Source organism: Rhipicephalus microplus, chromosome 10 (assembly GCF_043290135.1).
Source record: "Rhipicephalus microplus isolate Deutch F79 chromosome 10, USDA_Rmic, whole genome shotgun sequence".
Classification (NCBI taxonomy): Eukaryota; Metazoa; Arthropoda; class Arachnida; order Ixodida; family Ixodidae; genus Rhipicephalus; species Rhipicephalus microplus.
The window spans coordinates 8,548,682-8,569,120 of record NC_134709.1 but is presented as its reverse complement, the minus strand read 5'-3'; the positions used below and the strand labels follow the sequence as shown (position 1 = coordinate 8,569,120).

Sequence of the window (20,439 nt, the reverse complement as noted above, 5' to 3'; positions counted from 1 at the left end):
GCTCAGTGATGAAAATTTTAAAATTAATTATACATGCTGTTTGACTCCACTGTGTGGAGAGCGTTAACACTGCATATATACGAGGAAACGAAAAACGTCCCTTTTACAATGTTTACCAATCGTGTCAGTACTCCTCTAAGAAGCACAGCGCAGACGGACGAACAAAAGCGGCGCAACTTTGCTCTGGCATCCCAGGTACTACGGCCTGGGCTCGGTGATCATGCCCCTGCTGGCGCTGGCAGGCTTGGGCCTGCTCATCCCGACGGTGACCAGCCTGAGCGGAAAGAAGAAGCGGTCCATCGAGGACGCCAGCCGTGCACACCTGGGTGACTACGCCGAGCGGCTGGAGCGCTACTTCAAGATCTACCGGGCCGCCGTCGAGAGCGAAGAGTGCATGAACCGCATCGTGTGCGAGCTGGGAGACGCCGTCAGCAACGTGCGCGGAAAGTCGGCGCTGCTCACGTGAGTGGATGACCATGCATGATAGCGAGCGAGGGTATCCCTTTTTGGGGGGCCTTTACGAAACACTCCCGGGTACTGCTGTTCGCTGACTGGAAAGCAGGGGCACTCAGTGTGCGACACAACGGTAACTTGCTTGGGTGTCGCCAGATTCCTTGTCTTGGGGGGCGGGCGGGGTGCAAACTTGTGTTGCAACGGGGTAAACGATGGGAGTGGCGCCGGCATGGCTTTAGGGGAGGAGGGGATGCCGACGCCCATGGTAACCTGAGAAGTAGATTTGAAAATGGTACATTCGTTAAATAAAGTTTTGTAACTATCGACCCCCCTTTCGTCCACATCCAAGATACAGTACAGGACGGCGCCAGCTCCGATGAGTTAAATAAGCGCGCAAGAGTCCCCTTGTGTTTCCGAATAAAAAAGACCACGAAAAATGACCGAGTGCGTTAACCTACACTAATGATATAAAATTTATGGTCCCATTTTCATATTTCCATTGACAACGAGATACTTCACGAGGTTGGATCAGCCACTTAGATGACAAACCTGCTTCGAAAGAGAGAGAAAAGAGGAAGGCAGTGAGGTTAACCAGACAATACCCGTAGGCTGGAACACTATCATGCGCAGTGTTTTCAAAGCCCTTTGGCGCTCTTTGAAGATCATATGAATGATCGAGTGATTGCCCTTGCCAGTTCACATGCTTTATCGTCTTCCATTTTCCTTACATGTCATTCTTCCTTTCCCCAAGTGTAACATATATGCAACTAAGCACAGTCCGCACTCATTAGTCCACTCAAAGCTAACCAAGAAGCTTCTTAATTACTTACAGTGCTTCTTGAGGACGGCATTTCTATGGGTGTTTCTTTCTGCAATTAATAACTACTCAACCATATGTAAGTGCTCCCCTAATGTACTTACGCTTGGCGCAGGGTGATGGAGAAGTTCGCACCCGGCTGGATGAACAACAAAATTGGAGTGTTCAAGAACGCTGCCCTGACCGTCGACACGACCAAGTGCTCCCGCTACAAGTGCTGAACGCCGCCGCTTGGCGGCGCAGAGGTCGATCCTACGAGCATCCCGCAACCCACCACACCGATGACTATGACGACGACGAATGCAAAGACAAATTACGACCACCCTCCGAGCGTTAACGGGCGAAGGAAAAAAAAAGGAACGAACACAGAAGAGTTGAACGCGCTCTAAATGTCACTCGAAGGCGTATCGCGGCTTACGACCCGGTTCGTATCCCGACACCGCTTTTCCAGGCGCTCTCTTATTGACGTTTACGTCGAGCTGCGCTTTGTTTTATCGAATGGGCGGTTCAGCGCGTAGACAGTGCAACGAGTCGAGCTTTAGGAATTGATGTGCTCCGTGATCCGTGTCCACTGACGTTGGGCAAACTGGCGACGGCGCAGTGGCGTCGAGTGAACGTGTCGGATTGTTCTCCGTGTCCAGGGAGCGGCAATGCCCTGCTGTTGGGTCGGTCAGGTGATACAGGGAGCTTCGCGACATTGTCTATTCATGCAACGGTTTCTAATTGGGTCTGGTAGATTTTTTTCAGTGCTGCAGCGCGGTCATGAGTCGTCACGTACCCCGAAAGCACGCGTAGATCTGCTAATCGTTCCCATATTTATGAAAAAAAAAACGCCTTTCCTGGTATAAAACAAGTCCTATATCGCCAGCAGTACACCACATCATCATTGGGAAAAGAATTCGGTTTTACGGGTGAATTAAACGGGAAAGATAGGAACGACACAAATTATAGGGTAGAGCGTTGGACGACTTCAGTTAACGTGCTTATTGAAGCAACTACCATTTATTGGAGCACATTGTCATGTCAGATCTTCTGTCATACAAGCCGTATACAAGCCGTAGGTTGAAAAAAAACACAAATATTTTTAAATTTTTCGATCGCCAATACTCCGTTGGGTTGTAACTATAGATTGTCCTAGCGTTCCGGAATTCGCAATGCGTTGCGAAAAACGAAACAGCACATTCTATATTGTGGTAGCGAACCGTCAGCAGTCGCGGGACAGGAGAACTCTCTCTCTCTCCACAGCTTAGCAGGGACAGTGAACACAACCGAGCGATTCTTTATCGTGAGCTTCAATGCTGTTCGTTGGTTCCTCCAGTCAACATACTCTGACGTAGCTGTCGGTCAAAGCTCTAAGACAATTCACCACGAAGTGCCTCGAACTGTTATCCGAAGTCTCAACAATATTATACATCTGTCAAGCGTATCTATAGTTTCTGGCTGGACCTCTCAATACGCTCTGAACACGTCCACTAGCGTTCTCACTTAGTTATGCTTTCTTTCGGGTCGCTGCGGAGGTTAGTGTAGCATGTCACGAGCACCGCATCAATATAGATAAATTGCTCGAAAAACAGTTTCATGGTGCCGTTACTGATAACTTTCAACTTAAAAAAATCCAGACATGTCGCCAGGAAGTTAGTTACGTAAGGTAAAATTCAATACCCTCTATCAGCAGCTTGAAGAAAAAAATGCGTTACAGACTTTTGCTGTAACAGGAAACGCCATCAGTGGAAGCGCATTCGCAGTGCGCCTCGTACGAAGCTGTCAGCAGTATGACGTCAGCTACAATCGCTGCAGACGACGTTTAGCTTGCTTGTACATTCTTCATCTCGCCCAAAGCTGAAATTACCACCTGCTTCGATGAGCAGACGAAAGCGTGATGTCACAAAGAGCGCGCGCATCGTATTCCGCGTTTGGCCACATGTCCGTCAACACACTGACACTGTTTGCGTCACTACGTCACGGATGTCGTCATCTAGTTACACGAGCTATAGAGCATGGGTGTCATCCTTGGATGCGGCATCAGCTGCGGCGCAGCACACGCTCTCAAATGCAAAACATTACACGATTGTCATCACCACTCATCCTCGATTTAAGAAAAAAAATGTCCACCGTTTTCTCCTTCCCACCATCGTCAGCTCTTAGCATTTCGGTTAGTCCTATTTTATTTTTTCGGTTATAATTATTTACTATTGAGTAACTCCGAGGCATTCACTACACATCTAGATTAACTCCCTAAGCGTGGACCGTGGCTTGTAAGCGTGTTTCTTGTGCGTGAAGTTGTGTTGCGTTTTTTTTTTTTTTTGAATGTTTCAGACTCTTGCAAGAGTGCTTCCGTTCCATCGCGTAGATGGTCCTTTTATTATATATACATATTTTGTTTAATCCTGTCTGTGTCGATAGCGGCGAGCTTGCCCGATCTCGCCTGAGAGGATTTTCCGAGGGATTTTCTTCGAAAACCCACCTGCGAATGCCACCCGGTGATAATGAATTCGCACTTCGAGAGCCGAAACTGCGAAAATTCGAACGCTCATCTTTGATTCGTAGTATTGTAATCTTTAACGGCGCTAGTGGAGGACATCCCAACGACAATGAGCTATCAGAGCTAGGTACGAAGTGACGCTACGCCCACAAAGAAGAATCAATAAATTAAAACTAAAAAGAACTGACTCGGGGAGTATCGCTAAATACATTTCCTACGCCGCTCTCATCTCCAAGCGAATATGTCTTTGGTGCTTTGCTTTACGACCATTGAACAAACCTAAACCACGCACGTGAAATGCACATTACGTAAGTTTAGCCACAAACACTAAATAGATTCCCATAAGCCCAAGCGTCAAATGAACTGTGCGAAAAACCAGCTGCTCAATCGATTGCTTGAAGAAGGGATCATGTGGTGAACGCGTACGAAAAACCGTTTGACAATTTATTAGCTACGGTTCTCAGTTCAATAAGCGATTTTCAATTAATGCTGCAATGACTAAGCGGTATCCGCTTGAATTTAAATGATTCCACGCCAAGCTAATCGTACAAGTGGACGCCTGACCGGACGAGATGCGGCTCAGACTGTCACGTGCTCAACTGACGAATGCGCAATCTAGGTTCCAATGATAAGCGTTACGTGCCTTTCGCGTCACTTCGTGCCTAGACGCGAGATATCTTACATTCTAATCAGCCGGTTCTGCCACACTTTGCGCAATCAAAAACAATCTCTCTCTGTCTTCCTTCCTTTTTGACGATGACAACCTTGGTTCGTCCGTCCGCTGCCCGTCAATCTGCTCACGCTATAGGAACACGGCAAAAGGAAAATGTGTCTGCGACCACCGTGCCAAGTAACTAAAGGACGCAAGGCGGGGCCAAGGTTGTACATTCGAAAAAAAAAAAAGTTTTTTCCATTCATTCCTCACGGGCATTTTTTTGCAAAAGGCTTGTAGCTCATTTGTGTAGTATTTATTTTTTCACGCCGTCGCCCCTCCTGCGACGACGCCCGAAACGCCTGCCTCATCTTGTATTCCCTGTACACATTTTTTTGGATAAAACATCTGAATGCCATGTGGTGCTTGTCGACTCACTTGTCTCTCCGAACTGCGGTTGCATGGTAAAATATTCGTCATAACCGGCATCAGAGAGACACCAAAGCGAAACAATGTCGCTTGTTCGAATCCTGGTCGCCACACTTTCGGTGTCGGCGAAAATGCTTGTGAACCGTGTGCTTAAATTAAGCTGCACGTTAAAAAGCTCCAGGCGGTACCGGAAATTCCCGGAGCCCAACACTATGGTGCCCCTCATAACCATGGATATCGTGGTTTTGGGACGTCAAACTCCGACAGTTAAATTATTATTAAAATGAAGCAGCTAGTCGGTTTTGGATTGATTACTTGCACACTGAAAACTCCACTGACACCAATTTCAGCATCATATGATCACTATTAGACGAGAAAAATGAGGTCAAAGTTTCACATTTGAATTTCGCGCCGAAAATCTCCGTGAGTGATGTCACGGTTTGGAAGTTTGTATTTTGGCGGCATCGGTGAAGTAGCGCACTTTTGACAGGGACAAGACAGACACGACACTATCTCATTATCCCCGTCTACAAATAGTCTATGGCGGCGGCACCCAGCTGTCTTACGGAAAATAGTCTATAAGACTTTTCCGTAAGACATCTGGGCGCCGCCATCTTGGGCTGTTGAGATGATATTATCTTGTTTTTGTATATCGTGACGGGGATTAATAAGGTCACGAAACATCGTATGCACCAACCCAGCTGTTTTCATGTGTCGACCGTAAGGCTGTCTGTTTCGTTGTTAAATGTACAAAACCCAAAGGTTAACAGCCTAACGTGACAGCACTCAAACACATTCGTAAAATAGTCCCAGCTCTCAACACCATTGAACTTCCAGAAACTTGGTATGTTACGTCCCCGTCAGCGGGCAATGTAATTCATTTTGCCCGATTGGAAACGAAGTCGAAATTTACGACGTCACGGCGGATGATTACGGAAAGTCAAGGTGGCGTCGCCAACCACGTTTTTCTCGTTTACCAAGCACCTGCATGGATTAGGCGCGGTGTTCCTGAAATTGTGAAAAAGTAAACACTAGCAAAACCACATTTATCTTTGGTGCCCCTTCAAATCAATCGGCACCACTTTTATCCTTGGCGGAGGAAGTGAAAGGTGAGGGGAAATTATCGAGTTTGTTTCGCATCGGCCAGACGCAAAAAGCCAAGTTGGCAATCTGCTTCGAATGACGTTATCAAACTTTTAAAAAATAAGTAGGCAAAGCAGAACTGCTGGATCTAGTACGTTTGAAACGTTGGAAGCTAGGACAGGTAAGTCCTCTAGACCATAGCAGAAACAAGGTAAGCTTTCAAAAAATAACTGCCCACGCGCGAATGCTACTGCATTTTCGGATGACTGACAATCGCGTACCGGTGAGTAGCATGTGTTGTTATGGCTGCTGGATTTGCAAATATATTCATAATCCGGTCGCACTTAACGTAAAAGAGACGGGCTAAACCACGACTCAATTCTTTTCCACGGAAGGACCCATGAGAGCGAAAGTTTTGTTTGAGACTTGTTTTTACAATAATTTGTAGCTTGGCGTCTGGTAATGCCGAAATCAAATTGTAAATGCTATAACACATCGTATAATTATTGCAAGCATCTTCAATTCGGAACGCTTCTCCGACAGTTCTGAACGTCCGCCTAAATAACCATAAGAAACTAGCGCCCCAAAGCGGGGCAGCGCCTGAGACTAGGTGCGCCGAAGTTTAAATCGACGATGCTAAACGCACCGTTTTCAAATATGGGGACCCACGGGCGGTGAAGAATGAAACGATGTCGCCCTAAAAAAAAAAAAAACGAAAGACCGTAATTTTTCTTCCCTCTCTTCTTTCCTCTTTCTCCCCTCTTATCTTATTTTCCTGTTTCTTCCCTTCTCCCGAAACAATGAGCAGGTGTTGTGCCCCTCCAGGTGACAGTTGTCAGCTTGCTCTCTTCCTCTGTGTCCCTGTTGTTTCCGTGTATGCAAATAAAATAAATTATTGAATTAGGCCACCTTGTGAGCAGCTAACACCAGGACAAGAAGGGCGACGAACAATGGTCCTCGCCAGGTGCTATAGCCGGGGCCCCGCAAATGTTCCCTGACACCGACATGATTGATTGATTGATTTGTGGGGTTTAGCGTCCCAAAATTACCATATGATTATGAGAGACGCCGTAGTGGAGGGCTCCGGAAATTTCGACCACCTGGGGTTCTTTAACGTGCACCCAAATCTGAGTACACGGGCCTACAACATTTCCGCCTCCATCGGAAATGCAGCCGCCGCAGCCGGGAATCGAACCCGCGACCTGCGGGTTCCCTGACACCGACAATACTTGCTTGACCTCTGCTACGTCACGAGAGTGCTTCTGTCTACATCAAACTACAGGAAACGTCGATCGAACTTGATTGTTCGGATAAGGACGCACACTTACATTAAACCAAATTAAAATACCTTGTAGGAAATACTCGCCACTAATAATCGGTCAGCAGTGGCCCCGAATGCAGGACTATCCAACACAAGCATATCGTGAGTTTCCAAATTTGGTGTCAGTGGTCTCTTAACACATCTCGCAGTACGCACTTACAGGATACAATACTATAACAACAAGACTATGCCCGCCGCTGTAGCTTAGCAAGTTAGGCGACGTGCTGCAAAACTCGAGGGCCCAGGATTCGATTCCCGAACACTCGGTCGCGTTTAGATGCAAGCGAAACGAAGATCACACTTGTGCCCTTTGATTTAGGTGTACCATGTGTTCAACATTTATTCACAGTGGCCCACAATGGTGCGCCTCAAAGTCATATCATGGTACAAATTATGTCCCTCATTATTTGCCCATTGCACTGCTTTTTCCCAACGTTATCATTACAATGTGTTACCAACAACGCTGAGCACCTATCCTTGTGGAGGCATTTTTTGATGAATGCACAGAGGTACCCTCCAACACATTTGAAGTGTCTATATTTTTTGTGGTTTACATAGACTGATGTATGAGGACAATTTTAGCATAGGTCTAAGCAGTGATATCAAATGATTTAGTATATCAATCCCATAATAAGGTGACTACATTGCTACTGACTGCATCAGCACATAGTGGCGATCGACAGAACTGTTGCAGGTGAAAATGACGGAGTATGTGGGTAAGGCTGTGACCAGGTAAAAGTGCCGTTAAAAGCGATCCAGCCATGGCATTAATACTGAGATTACTAATGTGTTACGTTTTTATTTTTTGTGCTTTTTTCCGCCGCAGCAACTGAAATTATGACTACGACTACTAAGCACGACAGAGGCACTGGCTACCATTCCACCTCTGGATCTTTTGCTTGCGCAGGTCGGATGTGCATACCAAGGACTTCTCTCTTTTCTTTTTCTTGCTTCTGTGGATTTGTGAGCTGCATCTTTCCGCATGTGCGATATACTGGCTAACACACGTGCGCAGAGGCAGATCACCATCCCCTTCACTTAATTGATGCCGCTGCACCGTTCTTGTTCATTGGGCCGCTCATTGAACACCCCGTGAAAGGTCAACAGTACTTTACCAACCTGGTCGTTCCACAAATTCTCTTCTCAAGATGAGAGGAGGGAGTGACATAGAATGTTATTGTAAACAACAGCAGAAAATATCTCGCTTTGAAGCAGAAGCGCCCTTTTACATTCTGACAAATCAGGCATCAGGCACTGCATTTGTTATTATGGCAAGGACATCTACAATGCCTTGGAAAGAACAAGCAACAATGGTGCGTAAGCTTCCCATGTGAGAGTCTTGCACTCATTTCATTGTGGCAAACCCTCCTATGATACAGGGCAAGTCGGGCTGAGCGAAATGTAGTCAGGTGACCTCGCAAAATCAGGTTCAGGGTAGGCACATTTTTTCTAGTATTTTAAATTTTCTAAATCAAATAACTTCGAACGGTGTGTTGCTATCGCTGCCGTTCTTACCACATCGTTCTGTCTGTATGTCAGTCTATGCACCTAAAGAGTAATAAATAGAAGTTTGAATAGTGTTACAGGGCCCTTTTTCCATGTTTCATGTGGCAAATGCAAAAGCTAGATTAAGGTTTAAGCTGCCTGCCCTTGCAATTTTTTTCTTTTCAATTTTATCATTCTTACAGCTAGCTGCATTGGCTACTTGCCCAACTATTTAGCACATTTTCTTTTACTTGCTTAAATAAATCGAACTTTTTATTTGACGAACCTGAGCAAATATATTTGACGAACCTGAGCTCACATAATTAGGCATTAAGCTGTTTTTTTTACAATGTGCATGAATTTCCTCTCCAATAAAACTAGATCGAAACATTGAATCATAACTGTTGGTGTGAATAGCAGGTGAAGGCATATAAAATGCCACAAACTCTTTTATAATGTACTGGCACAGAAAAGTATTTTTAAAATCGTAGAAATTGCATTTATTAGACGCAGACCTTGGCCAAAAGTATAAAAGCTTCGGACCTTTCTGCAAGCTTATGAATCTAATAACAGCGGTCAAGACAGAAATCCATAGTGTTTCAACGCAATAAAACGACTTGCAAAGTTACTGTATGAAAGGTGCGCACAACACTCAAATCACTAACCAAAACAAACAAACAAAAAAACTGCCAGCAGACTAGCAGACATGTGAAAACTACAGCCTTGAAATGTGGCAGTGCTTGAAACAGCACTTAACTATTACTCTCGTAAGTAGGCACTCACGTTGAGAAAATGGCATTCTCACGACGATATCATTCCGCCTGATTCACAAGACTCTTAAATGTTGAAACAACACAACGAGAAATAAATAACTTGTGTAAACAAGACTTCAGGAACGTTCCTCAGCGCTTTGTACAGCGAGACAACAGCAGTGGAGTTGGCTCGCGCCCTCCCAAGTGACGTCACTCAAAAAGCCTAACGCACGTCAGTGCAGATGACAGGCGCGCACCATGACGAGCATGAGGAGAATAAAGAGCGGCGCAAACACCTCCGAGTAGACGAGGCTACTCTTTTGTCCTTCGGCCTTGAGGCACAGCAGTAACTTGAAGAGAAACATTAGCAGCAGTTGCATAAAGCTCCACACCGCGCGAAAGGCGCCCGCCTTGTACACGCCTTCGATGTACTGACGTATGAAGACGATGACGCAGAAGTAAGCGTTCAAGCCGTCGCAGATGAACAGCGACACAAACACCGTCCACCAGGACACGTCGAACGCCTTGTCCAGCTTGAGCACGACCATGACGGAGAACAGGGTGATGGAGATGAGGTGCACGAACATCTCGAACACCGTCATGCCCAGCCATCGGGCCAACTCCTTTAGCTTGAACATGGTGGCGACGCACCGCTGTCAATTCGCCCCTATATCATTCGGCACTGTCAGTCCGTGATCGCTTTTGCGCCGTTCCACAGCAGGAAAATGCATCACTCGAGACTTCCAACGTCATTACGGGCAAATTAAAAACCCTTGCGGTAATGCGGAAACCACTTCTCTGTTTGCAATTTGTTTATCTTGTCGAAGCGGCTTCAATTTTGGATTTGGCTGAATCGAACGGTGAAGAGCCAAACAGATCCAAAAGCATTTATATTAAATGAAAATAAAATAATTCAATCAAAATCAACTGCGTATGAACAGGCAATTTTGTTTAGATGTTATTAATTGCTTAACGTTCCCGCGCACATTACCTGCAACAGCGTGTGACGTTACTTTCGCTTAGCAATCGAGCCGGTTTGAAGCGTGCTGCGGTGGCGTGTTGTCTGCTGTACAGCCAGGCAGGTAGAGCTGCGGTGCAACGGCGAGCATGGCAGCGCTGCTATTTCGACTCATTCCGAGGGATTTCAAGCTCGTTCCCCGAGAAGTTCGGCACCACGCGTCCAAATGGGTGACTAACTGCGCTACCTCGCTAGCATTTACTGCTTGCACGACCAGTAAAACCCCCAGACCGAATTGCGCTAGCGTAGGAAGCTCGATTGGCGAGGTATCGTACGTACCATCTGCTGATTCTTCCAATCGTATCCCTTTGGGGCACGATAATCACGCCACCAGCGAGATGTTTTTGTCGAACAGTCGCTACGGCCGGTTCGTTGGCCTCGTTTGAAGCGAGCGAAATTTTTGAAAGTGACAAGCTCGCGATGTGTGGCACGAGTGCCGGCTTTTTTGTTTGAATTATGGGCGAGAGCCACCGTGGACGCGACGAGGACCGAGGCTTCTGGCATTTTTGTCATGGCTATCCGATTTCTCAATGTAACGGGGACTGTTGTACAAAAAAAAAAAAAAAAAAAACTGTGCAGACGATCAGTCGTTGACGAATACGAGTTCGTATGCTTCGAACGCGCGTTGATCGCTGTTAACTAGGCGGGAACTTGGTTTCTATTTACGTATAAGCAGTTACACCCTACGCTTCTCTTGTTCTTTTTATTTCCTCTTTCGATCGGGATTGCCGTGGTACAGTCTTTAACGGCGTACTGCTTACGACGCCGTCCCATGTCCCGATTCACATCCTCACTTGATCACACCATGACTGTGCATCGTACTTCCGCGACTTTGCTAACGCATAACCTTGTAAGCAGCAAAGTTGCGTGCATCACAATCGTAAGTTCGTTAACTAGCCGCGCCATTGCTTCCTTCACCTCTACACTGTCGTGACCGTACATTTAAAATGCGGATGAACTAAAGGTGACTATGATCACTGCAAGTAACAGATGCAACAAGGGTGCCTGGCTGCGATTCGCAAGGCTCGTTTTGTTGTGATCGCAGGTTCGCGTAACTTGTTTTTAAAACAAAGCCCGAGTAATAAAAAAATAAATAATTCACTTTGTTTCTTAGTTAGGCTGTGCAAAACACTCGTTCTCATAGAATTTGTGTCTTCGCATTATTGCCACTCAGAGACACTGACCCACACATGAATTCGCAGAACTTGAGACGAAATCTGCATGCCTCGCGCACTGCAAGCAGCATTCCACGTCGTCCGCTGGCATCGCATGTGCAAGCCCGTCTGCCTGCATTGCGCCCCTTGCACACCAGCTCGTGGCTTCAGGAAATTGTGGCATTCAAGCTCTCTGACATTGGCGAGGGTATCAGCGAAGTGACAATCAAAGAATGGTGGGTCTCACTTCAATTGTCCTATGCATACGCCGTTTCTGCCCATGGTTGTTATGTGTGTAACAACATCATAGCGCTATGTAGTAGTCATCATCATTAAAAGGAGCCCTGTGACGCATTCAAGCGAGTCATCCCCATCGCTTCTGGAGCTTTAAAATGCACCGACATCGTTGCGCAAGTGACAGCGCAAGAAACAAGGCTGTTATAATGTTATTTCAGAGGAGAAACTACATTAGTTTGGGCTAGAGTGACATGCTATGGCTATTTTTGTGATCGGAAGTGACGTTTTATCACAAGGGAGTGACAACATATGCCGTGAGTTTTCATTGATTTGCTACAAGTCTCGTGTAATATTTATACAGTCCCAGCTATACCACACAACTGTGCACTAAATATGATAAAAGCACTGTTTATAGTTTCTAAAATACAATAGGATTTCTGTTTTTAAATATGAAATCTACAAAACAGTTCCAAAATGATGCTAGGTGGGCTGCACAGCTGCCACCACGAGACGGGTCTTCCAGTATGTCTCTTAAGAGACGTGTAATGATTTAAACTGCCCTTTCACGTCAGTAAAACAGTGAAATGCGAAAGCGAACATTTTTTTTCTCATCATCTGCTGGGGTCTTGAAGTTTGAAGACTAATAACTTTCATTACCGTGCACCAATTCCACTACCTTGTGTTGCATTCATCTCAGTATCAGCTCAGCACTACACACACTCCAGCGCTGCAAGAAGCTGACGAAAAAACGTCAAAACGTCGCAGGGCTCCTTTAAAGTAATACATTACAAAACCAATGTGTTGCACAGAAAGCCAAATGTGTCATGTGAAATAACTTCCACTTCTTGTGCAGCTGTTGTCCTTTTTTTTTACAAACGAATTGATGTGCACACTATGCAGTACGGTGTGACCATTGTAGACTACCTTTGAGTGTGCTGTGAAAAAATGAGTATCTTCTCCCTCTTTCAGGACACCATTTTCTATTTACTTGGAAGCCTATGATCAAACTTTAAAAGTTAAGCCACATTGATCCCAAATGTAACTTCACTATGTCCAATTCATGATAATGCACGCACTGCCATTATCACAATGCTCCATGGCATGTGCCTTGGATTTCTAGGTGCTTTCTATTATATCTAAATTACTTCACATTCAAGCTGTGCTATGAAAACAAGTTTTTGAAAATTGTTTTCATAATTGTAGTGGGCGGTGTGCTTTGCAGTGAAAGACAAAGAGATTGACAAACTCAAACATCATGGCCATGACAATCAGTTTACCTACTCATCCAGCTAATAAATGATTTTTTGTTTTGGGCCTTCTGTTCCCACATAAACATACCATGATTGCTCCCAGCTGTTCATTCATTGGCTGCTCTGAAATTGTTTTGTTGCTATGTTTTCGTGCTCATTTATTTACTCCAAAATGTTTTTTGCAGCTCTAATCTTGCTTGATAAGCATCTTTAAAAGGGCCATGTCACAGTCACCCAACAATTTGTGATTTTCAGTGAAAACTTGAAGAGGGTCTATTATGCCTACACGGACATTAAGTGTGGACTGTAAAATGATATTCAAGTGCAAAACTAGCCCTTGAAGTCGCCGGCTATGAACACCGCTTGCCGGCAACCATCATTTTGCTCTGGCGTCTTTGATGCGGAAGGAGCAGAGCATTTGTCTGCTACCACAGTTTCAGCCGCTTCAAAATTTTTAATACCAGTTTCAAGCTGAAGAAAACTACAATGTCTTAATTTCACACCCAGCTGACCGCGGAACGATATTGTTCACCAGAATGTAGACGCTTGCACAGCTACCTGCTTTTTACGTCACAGCTTGCGAGTGCACCAGTGTTGTCAGACACCCAGGCCACTCACGCGTTTATAAAATATTTCAATTGTAAACTAAATGGTCGACCAAATGCACTGAAATTTCGCCAGTTTATTTGTGAATGCATAAGGATTAACCCACGTGACACAAATTATGATCGAAAATTGGGTGTAATGGCTCCTTTAGCTATACATACCTGTCATTGTCACTGTCTCCAATTGGAGCTTTAGGGTGAAAAAATAGCAATCAACAAATACAGACTCAGCGCACTTTGAAACCATGCCATTTGTCTGAAACATCATTCACCTGAATAATACACCAGTGTTTTGTGGGAGTTTACCAGTGATTGAATTAAGTGAGCATAGGTATCACACACACGCCCTGTGATATGCCCAGGTATGTCAAGCCTGGGGACAAAGTAAATCAGTTCGACAGCATCTGTGAAGTGCAGAGTGACAAGGCGTCAGTTACCATTACAAGCCGCTACGATGGCCGAATAAAGAAGCTGTACCATGAAGCCGATGACACCTGCAAGGTTGGGTCTCCGCTTGTCGACATCGAGGTTGATGACGACTCGCTCAGTGAGCTGCTTTCTCGTTTTTTTACTTCTAACTTAACTGGCCTCGCATGTCTTGTATGTGACAGAGACAATACACTAGTACCTGCTGCTCACTGTACTTTTTTTTTTCGTTTGAGCACCGTGAAAGTAAAATCAAGGGCAAAATGTCACGTGTTCTGACAAGGACTCCTTATTCACGTAGTGTTGTTGGCAAGAACACTTTCTTTTGCAAAAGTGTAGCTCCTCTGTGGTGTTTCCAGCAACAAAAGAAAGCAAATGACAATTAAAAATTAAGGAGAAAATAATTTATGCTAAAGTTAAAATGACTTTATAGGACTGTGCAACAAGCCCAAACATTTAGCTTTTCAAAATAGGAGCCAGTTTGAAAAAAAGGTGTCAGTTTGAAACTAAGACCATGTCAAAAATTTTTGATAAAGTAGTACCACTCTGATACGTTTTTGAAGAAACCGTAAGAGTCGATGGTTGCAAAAGCCGAGAAACAAGACAAAAGATCATTTAGCGATGCAAAAATTTAGTGGTACAGAAATGTTACCAGATGCATCAACGTCTACGAGCAATATAGTAACACTGTTGGCAGTGTTTGATCACCATGGTTCATCATAAATGGTCGAATGTCTCGCAAAAGTGAAAGTACCCAGAAAGCTATCGTAAAAAAAATTACCTCTGCTCCACAAACTCCTGAACTTTGTCATTGCTGCATGCACTGACGGCCTCGGACACAATTTAGCTGACAGATAGAAATGTTGAGCGAGGAACGGTATCATCTACAGAAATGTAACCAACATACTCCATTCTTTCGGCACCAATAGTTCTAGGCTTGAAAAGACTAAGCACACAGGCAACAAGACTAGTGCAACGAGTCCGACCTCCGAACCGTGCAAACTCCTCTGACGAATTATGAATGAGGAGGCCACGTCAAGCCTGAAGGCCTTACTTTCATTTTAATTTAGAACCAATGAAATCATACTTGTCATCTTTGCAATGCAAATGTCGAAGGCTACGTTTTAGTTCCAAAACTGGAAGTACATTATACATGATGTCACTTGTGCCATGCAAGTGCCTCATCTCATGGTCAAGCCAGGCCGAGCTACTTGAAAAGTCAACATGACCTCTCTCTTTTGTGGTTGTTCGGCCAGCTCACAGAGCACTTTGCAATGTGCCACATGGGGATGGTCTCACAGTTTCAACGTAATGGCAGTGTTCCAATTCATTGAATCCTTTGGGAGCTATGCCGGGACTGGTGCATAACAATATAACAGCAAGGCTCTACTGTATCATTAGGAAAACACTTTGATAAAAGTGTTTAGAATGGACATGCAAGCATTTTTCGGTTCACGCTACATTTGCATGCAATGAACTTAGAATTAAGGGTATATAATAAACTTATTCACTGACATGCAACTGAAATCGCTTCTCTTGCACCAACAAATCGCTGTGAGGCCGAGTCACACTCAGGGCCAGCCGCATGTCCGCTGCTGGATTCAGCCGATTCATGTGCTTAGTTTTCAGATAGACATGTTAAGATTCTCACAAACATGTGTTGTTGCAAATGACAGTAGCATGTCAACTGCCTTATCTTTGGCACCTATTTAAACAGTACAAATGCCCATGAGGGTAATATAAGGCCTCCGTGATTCAAGTGCGCTAACTTAACACGGCTTGTTTGCAGAGTGTGGCCGGCTACTAGCTGCTGGTGAAATTGGTTGCATTTCTGGAGATTGTTTTATTCACTGAGATGCACTTATTGACATTCAGGCATAAGTAATTGAGGTTCCTTAGTTTGCCATCTATGTGACTTGACGAACGCCGAACAAGAGAAAACTTATCAGTGGCTCCGGGAACCTCGAGGAGAGGGGCCTGCAGAACCCACTTTGAAAAACCATGCCTTAGATTGACCTACTTCCTTTGACAACTCTCTTCTACTATGTACATTCTCTAAGAAACCAAGTTCATTATGAAAGCTGCGGGTGAGGTGCCCCTGTAATCTTGAAATTGATGAAATGAAAAAGTGAAAAAGCGAGGGCTGCCATTTGAACAGGTTCATCGGATGATGATGAAGTCCAGGACCAGGACATCAAGTCTCAGCGCAGTGATGAAGAGCAGCCCTTGGCACCCTCAACCACTGAGCCTGGTGGTGGACAAGGAGACAGAGTGCTCACGACGCCTGCAGTTCGTCGGATTGCCATGGAGAACAATGTGAGTGCAATGCCTACTTTATCTCTTTCCAAATACTGCATATACTGATGTAATGGTTGGTCTTCCTTTTTCTCCAGAAAATGACACAGATTCTAGAATGTGATCATTATGAGGCCTAAAATTTTTGGGTAAATTTTAAAAGATGCAAATACTTTTTCAGCATGGTCGGATAACTCTACCAATCTGTGTGACGTAACTTCTTTTTCCAGTGCCATGCCTCCCTGTTTAGCTTTCAGTGAATTCGGGGTGACAGAAGGGAGAAAACAATTACAGCATTCAACAAATCTCCGCAACTCCGCTCGTTCTTGACTGATTCTAAAAAGCTTTTGCAGTGTTCAATTCAAGAGGCAATAAACTCGTTTAATGAAGCCATTTGATGGTTACACTCAAACCTCATAACAAGGTTGCGTCTTACTCAAAATTAAGTTTGTTATATCTAAAAATTTGATATAAACATTTATGTCTATCACTATATTGCATGACTATTTCTTTATTCACTTTTATATAACAGGTATTTCAATTATTTATTTATCTCACAATACTGCAGGCCCTTCTTGGGCCCATGCAGGAGTGCATCATACTTAGTGTTCACAAAAGTTGGAAAAAAAAAACAACAAACGGAGACCATCTATACAGAGCAATGAGTATGAGCACATACGAAAACAGCGTTGTATTAACTGTGCAGGCTAAATGGGGTAGCATATGAAATTACTAATGACACCTATTTGGCTATATCCGTGTTTGTTATATTGAGGTTTTGAGTGAATTTGAGAAAATGTTGCAAGGCCCCTTTAGAATGGCGAACGTTTGGTAGTGTCACCGCTCTCTGTGGCATCAAAGTCAGGGTGCAATTATTATGCAGGTTGGAAGAGAATAGTGACAATAACCTTCTTATTGCAAAACTAGAGTGGAAGCATTGTCAGAGTAAACATGGCATATGTCAAACCGCTTATAGCATAAAAAACCAGGTCTTGTTGCTTGTTAGGCAGGCATCAGCTAGTACGTTCTCTCAAAAATCATGTTCTGTTTGCAGGTAATTGTGGAGCTGCAGTGCACTAAATTATGATTTAGTGGGACATTTGTGTTTCTCCTGTTCTACTGCCTCCTCATGAAATGCTCTTATTTGACATGGTTTTTAACACCAGTTGGAGATGTGCCAATCAGTTTTGTAGCATATACAGCAGCTCCTTTGTACTTCCTTTTCTTGTTTTATGTACATTCTCTTTACTGTTAATATCTGGGGTTTTAAATGCCAGAAACATGGTATAATCATGAGGCACTCCGTAGTTGAGGGCTATAGAGATTTCTACCACCTAGGGATCCATAACGTGTGCCTTAGCATTTAGGTTTCACTAAAAATGCAAGTTCTATGGCCGTAATTGAAGCCACTACTACAGCTAAGCATGGTAATTAATCACTGTACCCCAACGGCACTTTATTCTCCTAACTCTCGATAATAAAACATGTAGTCAAGGGTACACATTCTTCTTCTAGGCACCTGACTGAAAAAAAAATATTTCAGCCCCATTGCAATACATCTGGCACATTCCATTGCAGCCATATGTTTTTTGGAAAATTCAAGATCTTGCAGCTTTAGCCTCTCTCCACCAGAATGTATGCAGAGGTCATCTTGAAATGAAATGCCCATAAGTAGTCCTTATCTGCATCTTCACAGATGCATGCTTCCTTAGCTTTAGGTCACTTACATCTTACAAAATTGTATTGCCATGCTCACAGATACGTCTCACTGATGTGACGGGCACAGGCAAGGATGGACGCATCCTGAAGGAAGATGTCCTGCGCTACATAGAGCTCAAGCAAGCACCAAGTGAGTCTTCCCATTTACTTTTCTAAGACCATGCCATTGCATGCTGTCACAGTACTGCTGCAGAACTTCTCGTGAAATCTGTAGACTGTGTTTTGTATGAAAGGACAACTTTGTTCAAATGCTTCCGTAAAAAATTAAGTGCCGTCACTGCTTACATCCTTGCTGCTATCTCCCTCCTTTTGCCACTTTTGTTTTGCTGCAAGATATATATTGCCCAACCTACCAGGTGGGGGGGGGGGGGGGAACGTTTACCGCACATTACATTGAGGCCTTAGGTTAACGTGCAGTTCAGATTGTGTTGCAGAACCTAATTTTATAGTTTATTTTTCAGCTAAACTCTTTAACAATGAAACTCGACAGAGAGGCAAACAAAAATGTGCTTTTGCAATGCTTGGTTGCTAAGTGAAGCGGCCCAAACAAGGAATGCATTGAACAATAAGAGTTCACTGTGAAAAGTTTGCTAGGCTAGTCTGTGAACCTCACTTTCTAAAAGTGCAGTGTTGTAAACTGTTTAAACACGCAGGCTAATGCATATTTAGATAAAAGTTTTCACGGCTTAGCAGCCCACCCTGCAGGCAAATACACGTAACCATTCTTTTTGAATACTTCAATATTTCAACAATTTAAATTAAAATCGAAGTGAACTCGTATACTGTGATATTCATTCAAAAAATTGGGGGACCCTTAAAGGGCCACTCACCAGGCCCCATACCAAATTTTAGTTAGACAGTGGAAGTTGTTGGGTGTCCGATGAGGAAAATTTTGCCACAATATTTTTTTGAATCGGTTCACTACGAGCGGAGAAAATGGGTTTTTTGAAGCGGCGCAAAACGAGGATGAAAGGAGGCGAGCTAGAAACCCTTGCCACTCCTCCGCGTAGCCTTCACAAGTCAAATCTCTTTCCCACCCTCTCAGGCATCCGACCAAAAAGTCACGTGCGCATGACGTGCCCAAACAAGTCCAACCCCCGAGCACGCGAGCAGCGTTGCTTTGTTGACCAGTGTTATTTTGTGGTCTTCTGCCTGTTTCTGCGGGATGGTTTGGAAACGCTAGCTTAGACGCGGTAGAATAGATGAGCACAATGAGTGCGCGAATGCGTAGGAGCGTTCCACGGTGGTCGTCTGCTCGATGCGCTGATCGCGGGTACATGAACGCATGCGAAACGTTGACACATTGGCCCCGCATCTTGTTGCAATTCATGGGAGAAAAATTGAAAAAAAAAAAAACGCTCACATTCCCTCATTGTGTCTCATTATGTATCTAGAGCTTTATTAATCTCTTCAAGCAAGAAATTACATAAACTATGCACGCCGTGTTAAATAAAGTTTGCCATGTCACATGCCACTGTTTAATACGTTAGAGTAGTCGTCTACGCAGAGGACCAACATCACTGCATTGCCGTGTACGTACGGCCATTCATACGCGCACGTTATGCCCTCATTCTCTAGGCGCGCGCCGGCATAAGGGAGGGGGAGCAGCGTTCATCTTGAAATTTGACCCATTTCCGCAGCGCGTAGCGTTGCAAATTTTGGCAGACGTGATCATGAACACCTCGTCTACGCATTGCCCTTGTCAGCTCGAAATTGTCAAACCTGGTGAGTGACCCTTTAAGCTTCGTCTTTAAGAGTTAAACATTGAACACGGTAGCGAAATCCGGCCCCTAAAGCACCCTTCAACCGCTAAGTGCATACTTATTATGTTTTGTTGCATACACACACACACATGTATGCGCGCACACATGCACACAATAGATTGTACCAGCGCGCGCGCGAATGGTACATACAGGTTTTTGATCTAGCAAGAGTAGATACACGCCACACGCTTGCCATCTCGGAGGCCATAAAGAGTCTGATAATGCCTCACAGATGGCTGCACATTATCTAGCGTTTGCTGTTTGCTTGATCATTGCCTCCGGAAAGGCATGACATGTTTTCCGCTAGATGGACATAGTTGTCCATTTTAGAGCTGTTTAAAAGTTCCTGTGTGTTTTTAGCGGCGATGGCTGCACTATACTGGCCTTTTTCGACGTAGTTTGAGGCATCCAGAATGCGCCTACGAATCGCCGAATGGGCTCATTTTTGTCATGACACCTGTAGAACAAAATGCATTAAAGGGGCCCTGAAACACTTTT

The 20,439-nt window shown here is 44.5% G+C and overlaps 3 protein-coding genes across 4 annotated transcripts in view; 2 read left to right on the top strand and 1 right to left on the bottom strand.

The window, feature by feature from the left end:
- Positions 1–4,822, top strand: part of LOC119181896 (uncharacterized) — a 28,437-nt gene extending 23,615 nt beyond the window's left edge. For both annotated transcript variants that reach the window (XM_075874990.1, XM_075874989.1), the window contains exons 6-7: positions 196–462; positions 1,386–4,822. In XM_075874990.1, the coding sequence (XP_075731105.1) occupies positions 196–462; positions 1,386–1,491 (373 nt within the window). In that variant the 3' untranslated portion in view covers positions 1,492–4,822. The remainder of the gene's footprint in view (positions 1–195; positions 463–1,385) is intronic.
- A 4,376-nt stretch (positions 4,823–9,198) lies between these two features.
- Positions 9,199–10,279, bottom strand: LOC119181322 (transmembrane protein 203). The gene has a single exon (XM_037432531.2). It carries the CDS (start codon positions 10,110–10,112, stop codon positions 9,708–9,710), a length of 405 nt encoding a protein of 134 aa, XP_037288428.1. The 5' UTR covers positions 10,113–10,279; the 3' UTR covers positions 9,199–9,707.
- A 224-nt stretch (positions 10,280–10,503) lies between these two features.
- Dbct (Dihydrolipoamide branched chain transacylase E2) overlaps positions 10,504–20,439 on the top strand; it is a 36,003-nt gene continuing 26,067 nt past the window's right edge. Inside the window, exons 1-5 of the mRNA XM_037432530.2 lie at positions 10,504–10,662; positions 11,695–11,882; positions 14,101–14,285; positions 16,323–16,480; positions 18,218–18,308. Coding sequence (XP_037288427.2) covers positions 10,582–10,662; positions 11,695–11,882; positions 14,101–14,285; positions 16,323–16,480; positions 18,218–18,308 — 703 coding nt within the window. The 5' untranslated portion in view covers positions 10,504–10,581. The remainder of the gene's footprint in view (positions 10,663–11,694; positions 11,883–14,100; positions 14,286–16,322; positions 16,481–18,217; positions 18,309–20,439) is intronic.

Excerpts from the sequence above, each read along its gene's own strand:
- LOC119181322 (XM_037432531.2), bottom strand. The coding sequence starts at position 10,112 with ATGTTCAAGCTAAAGGAGTTGGCCCGATGGCTGGGCATGACGGTGTTC.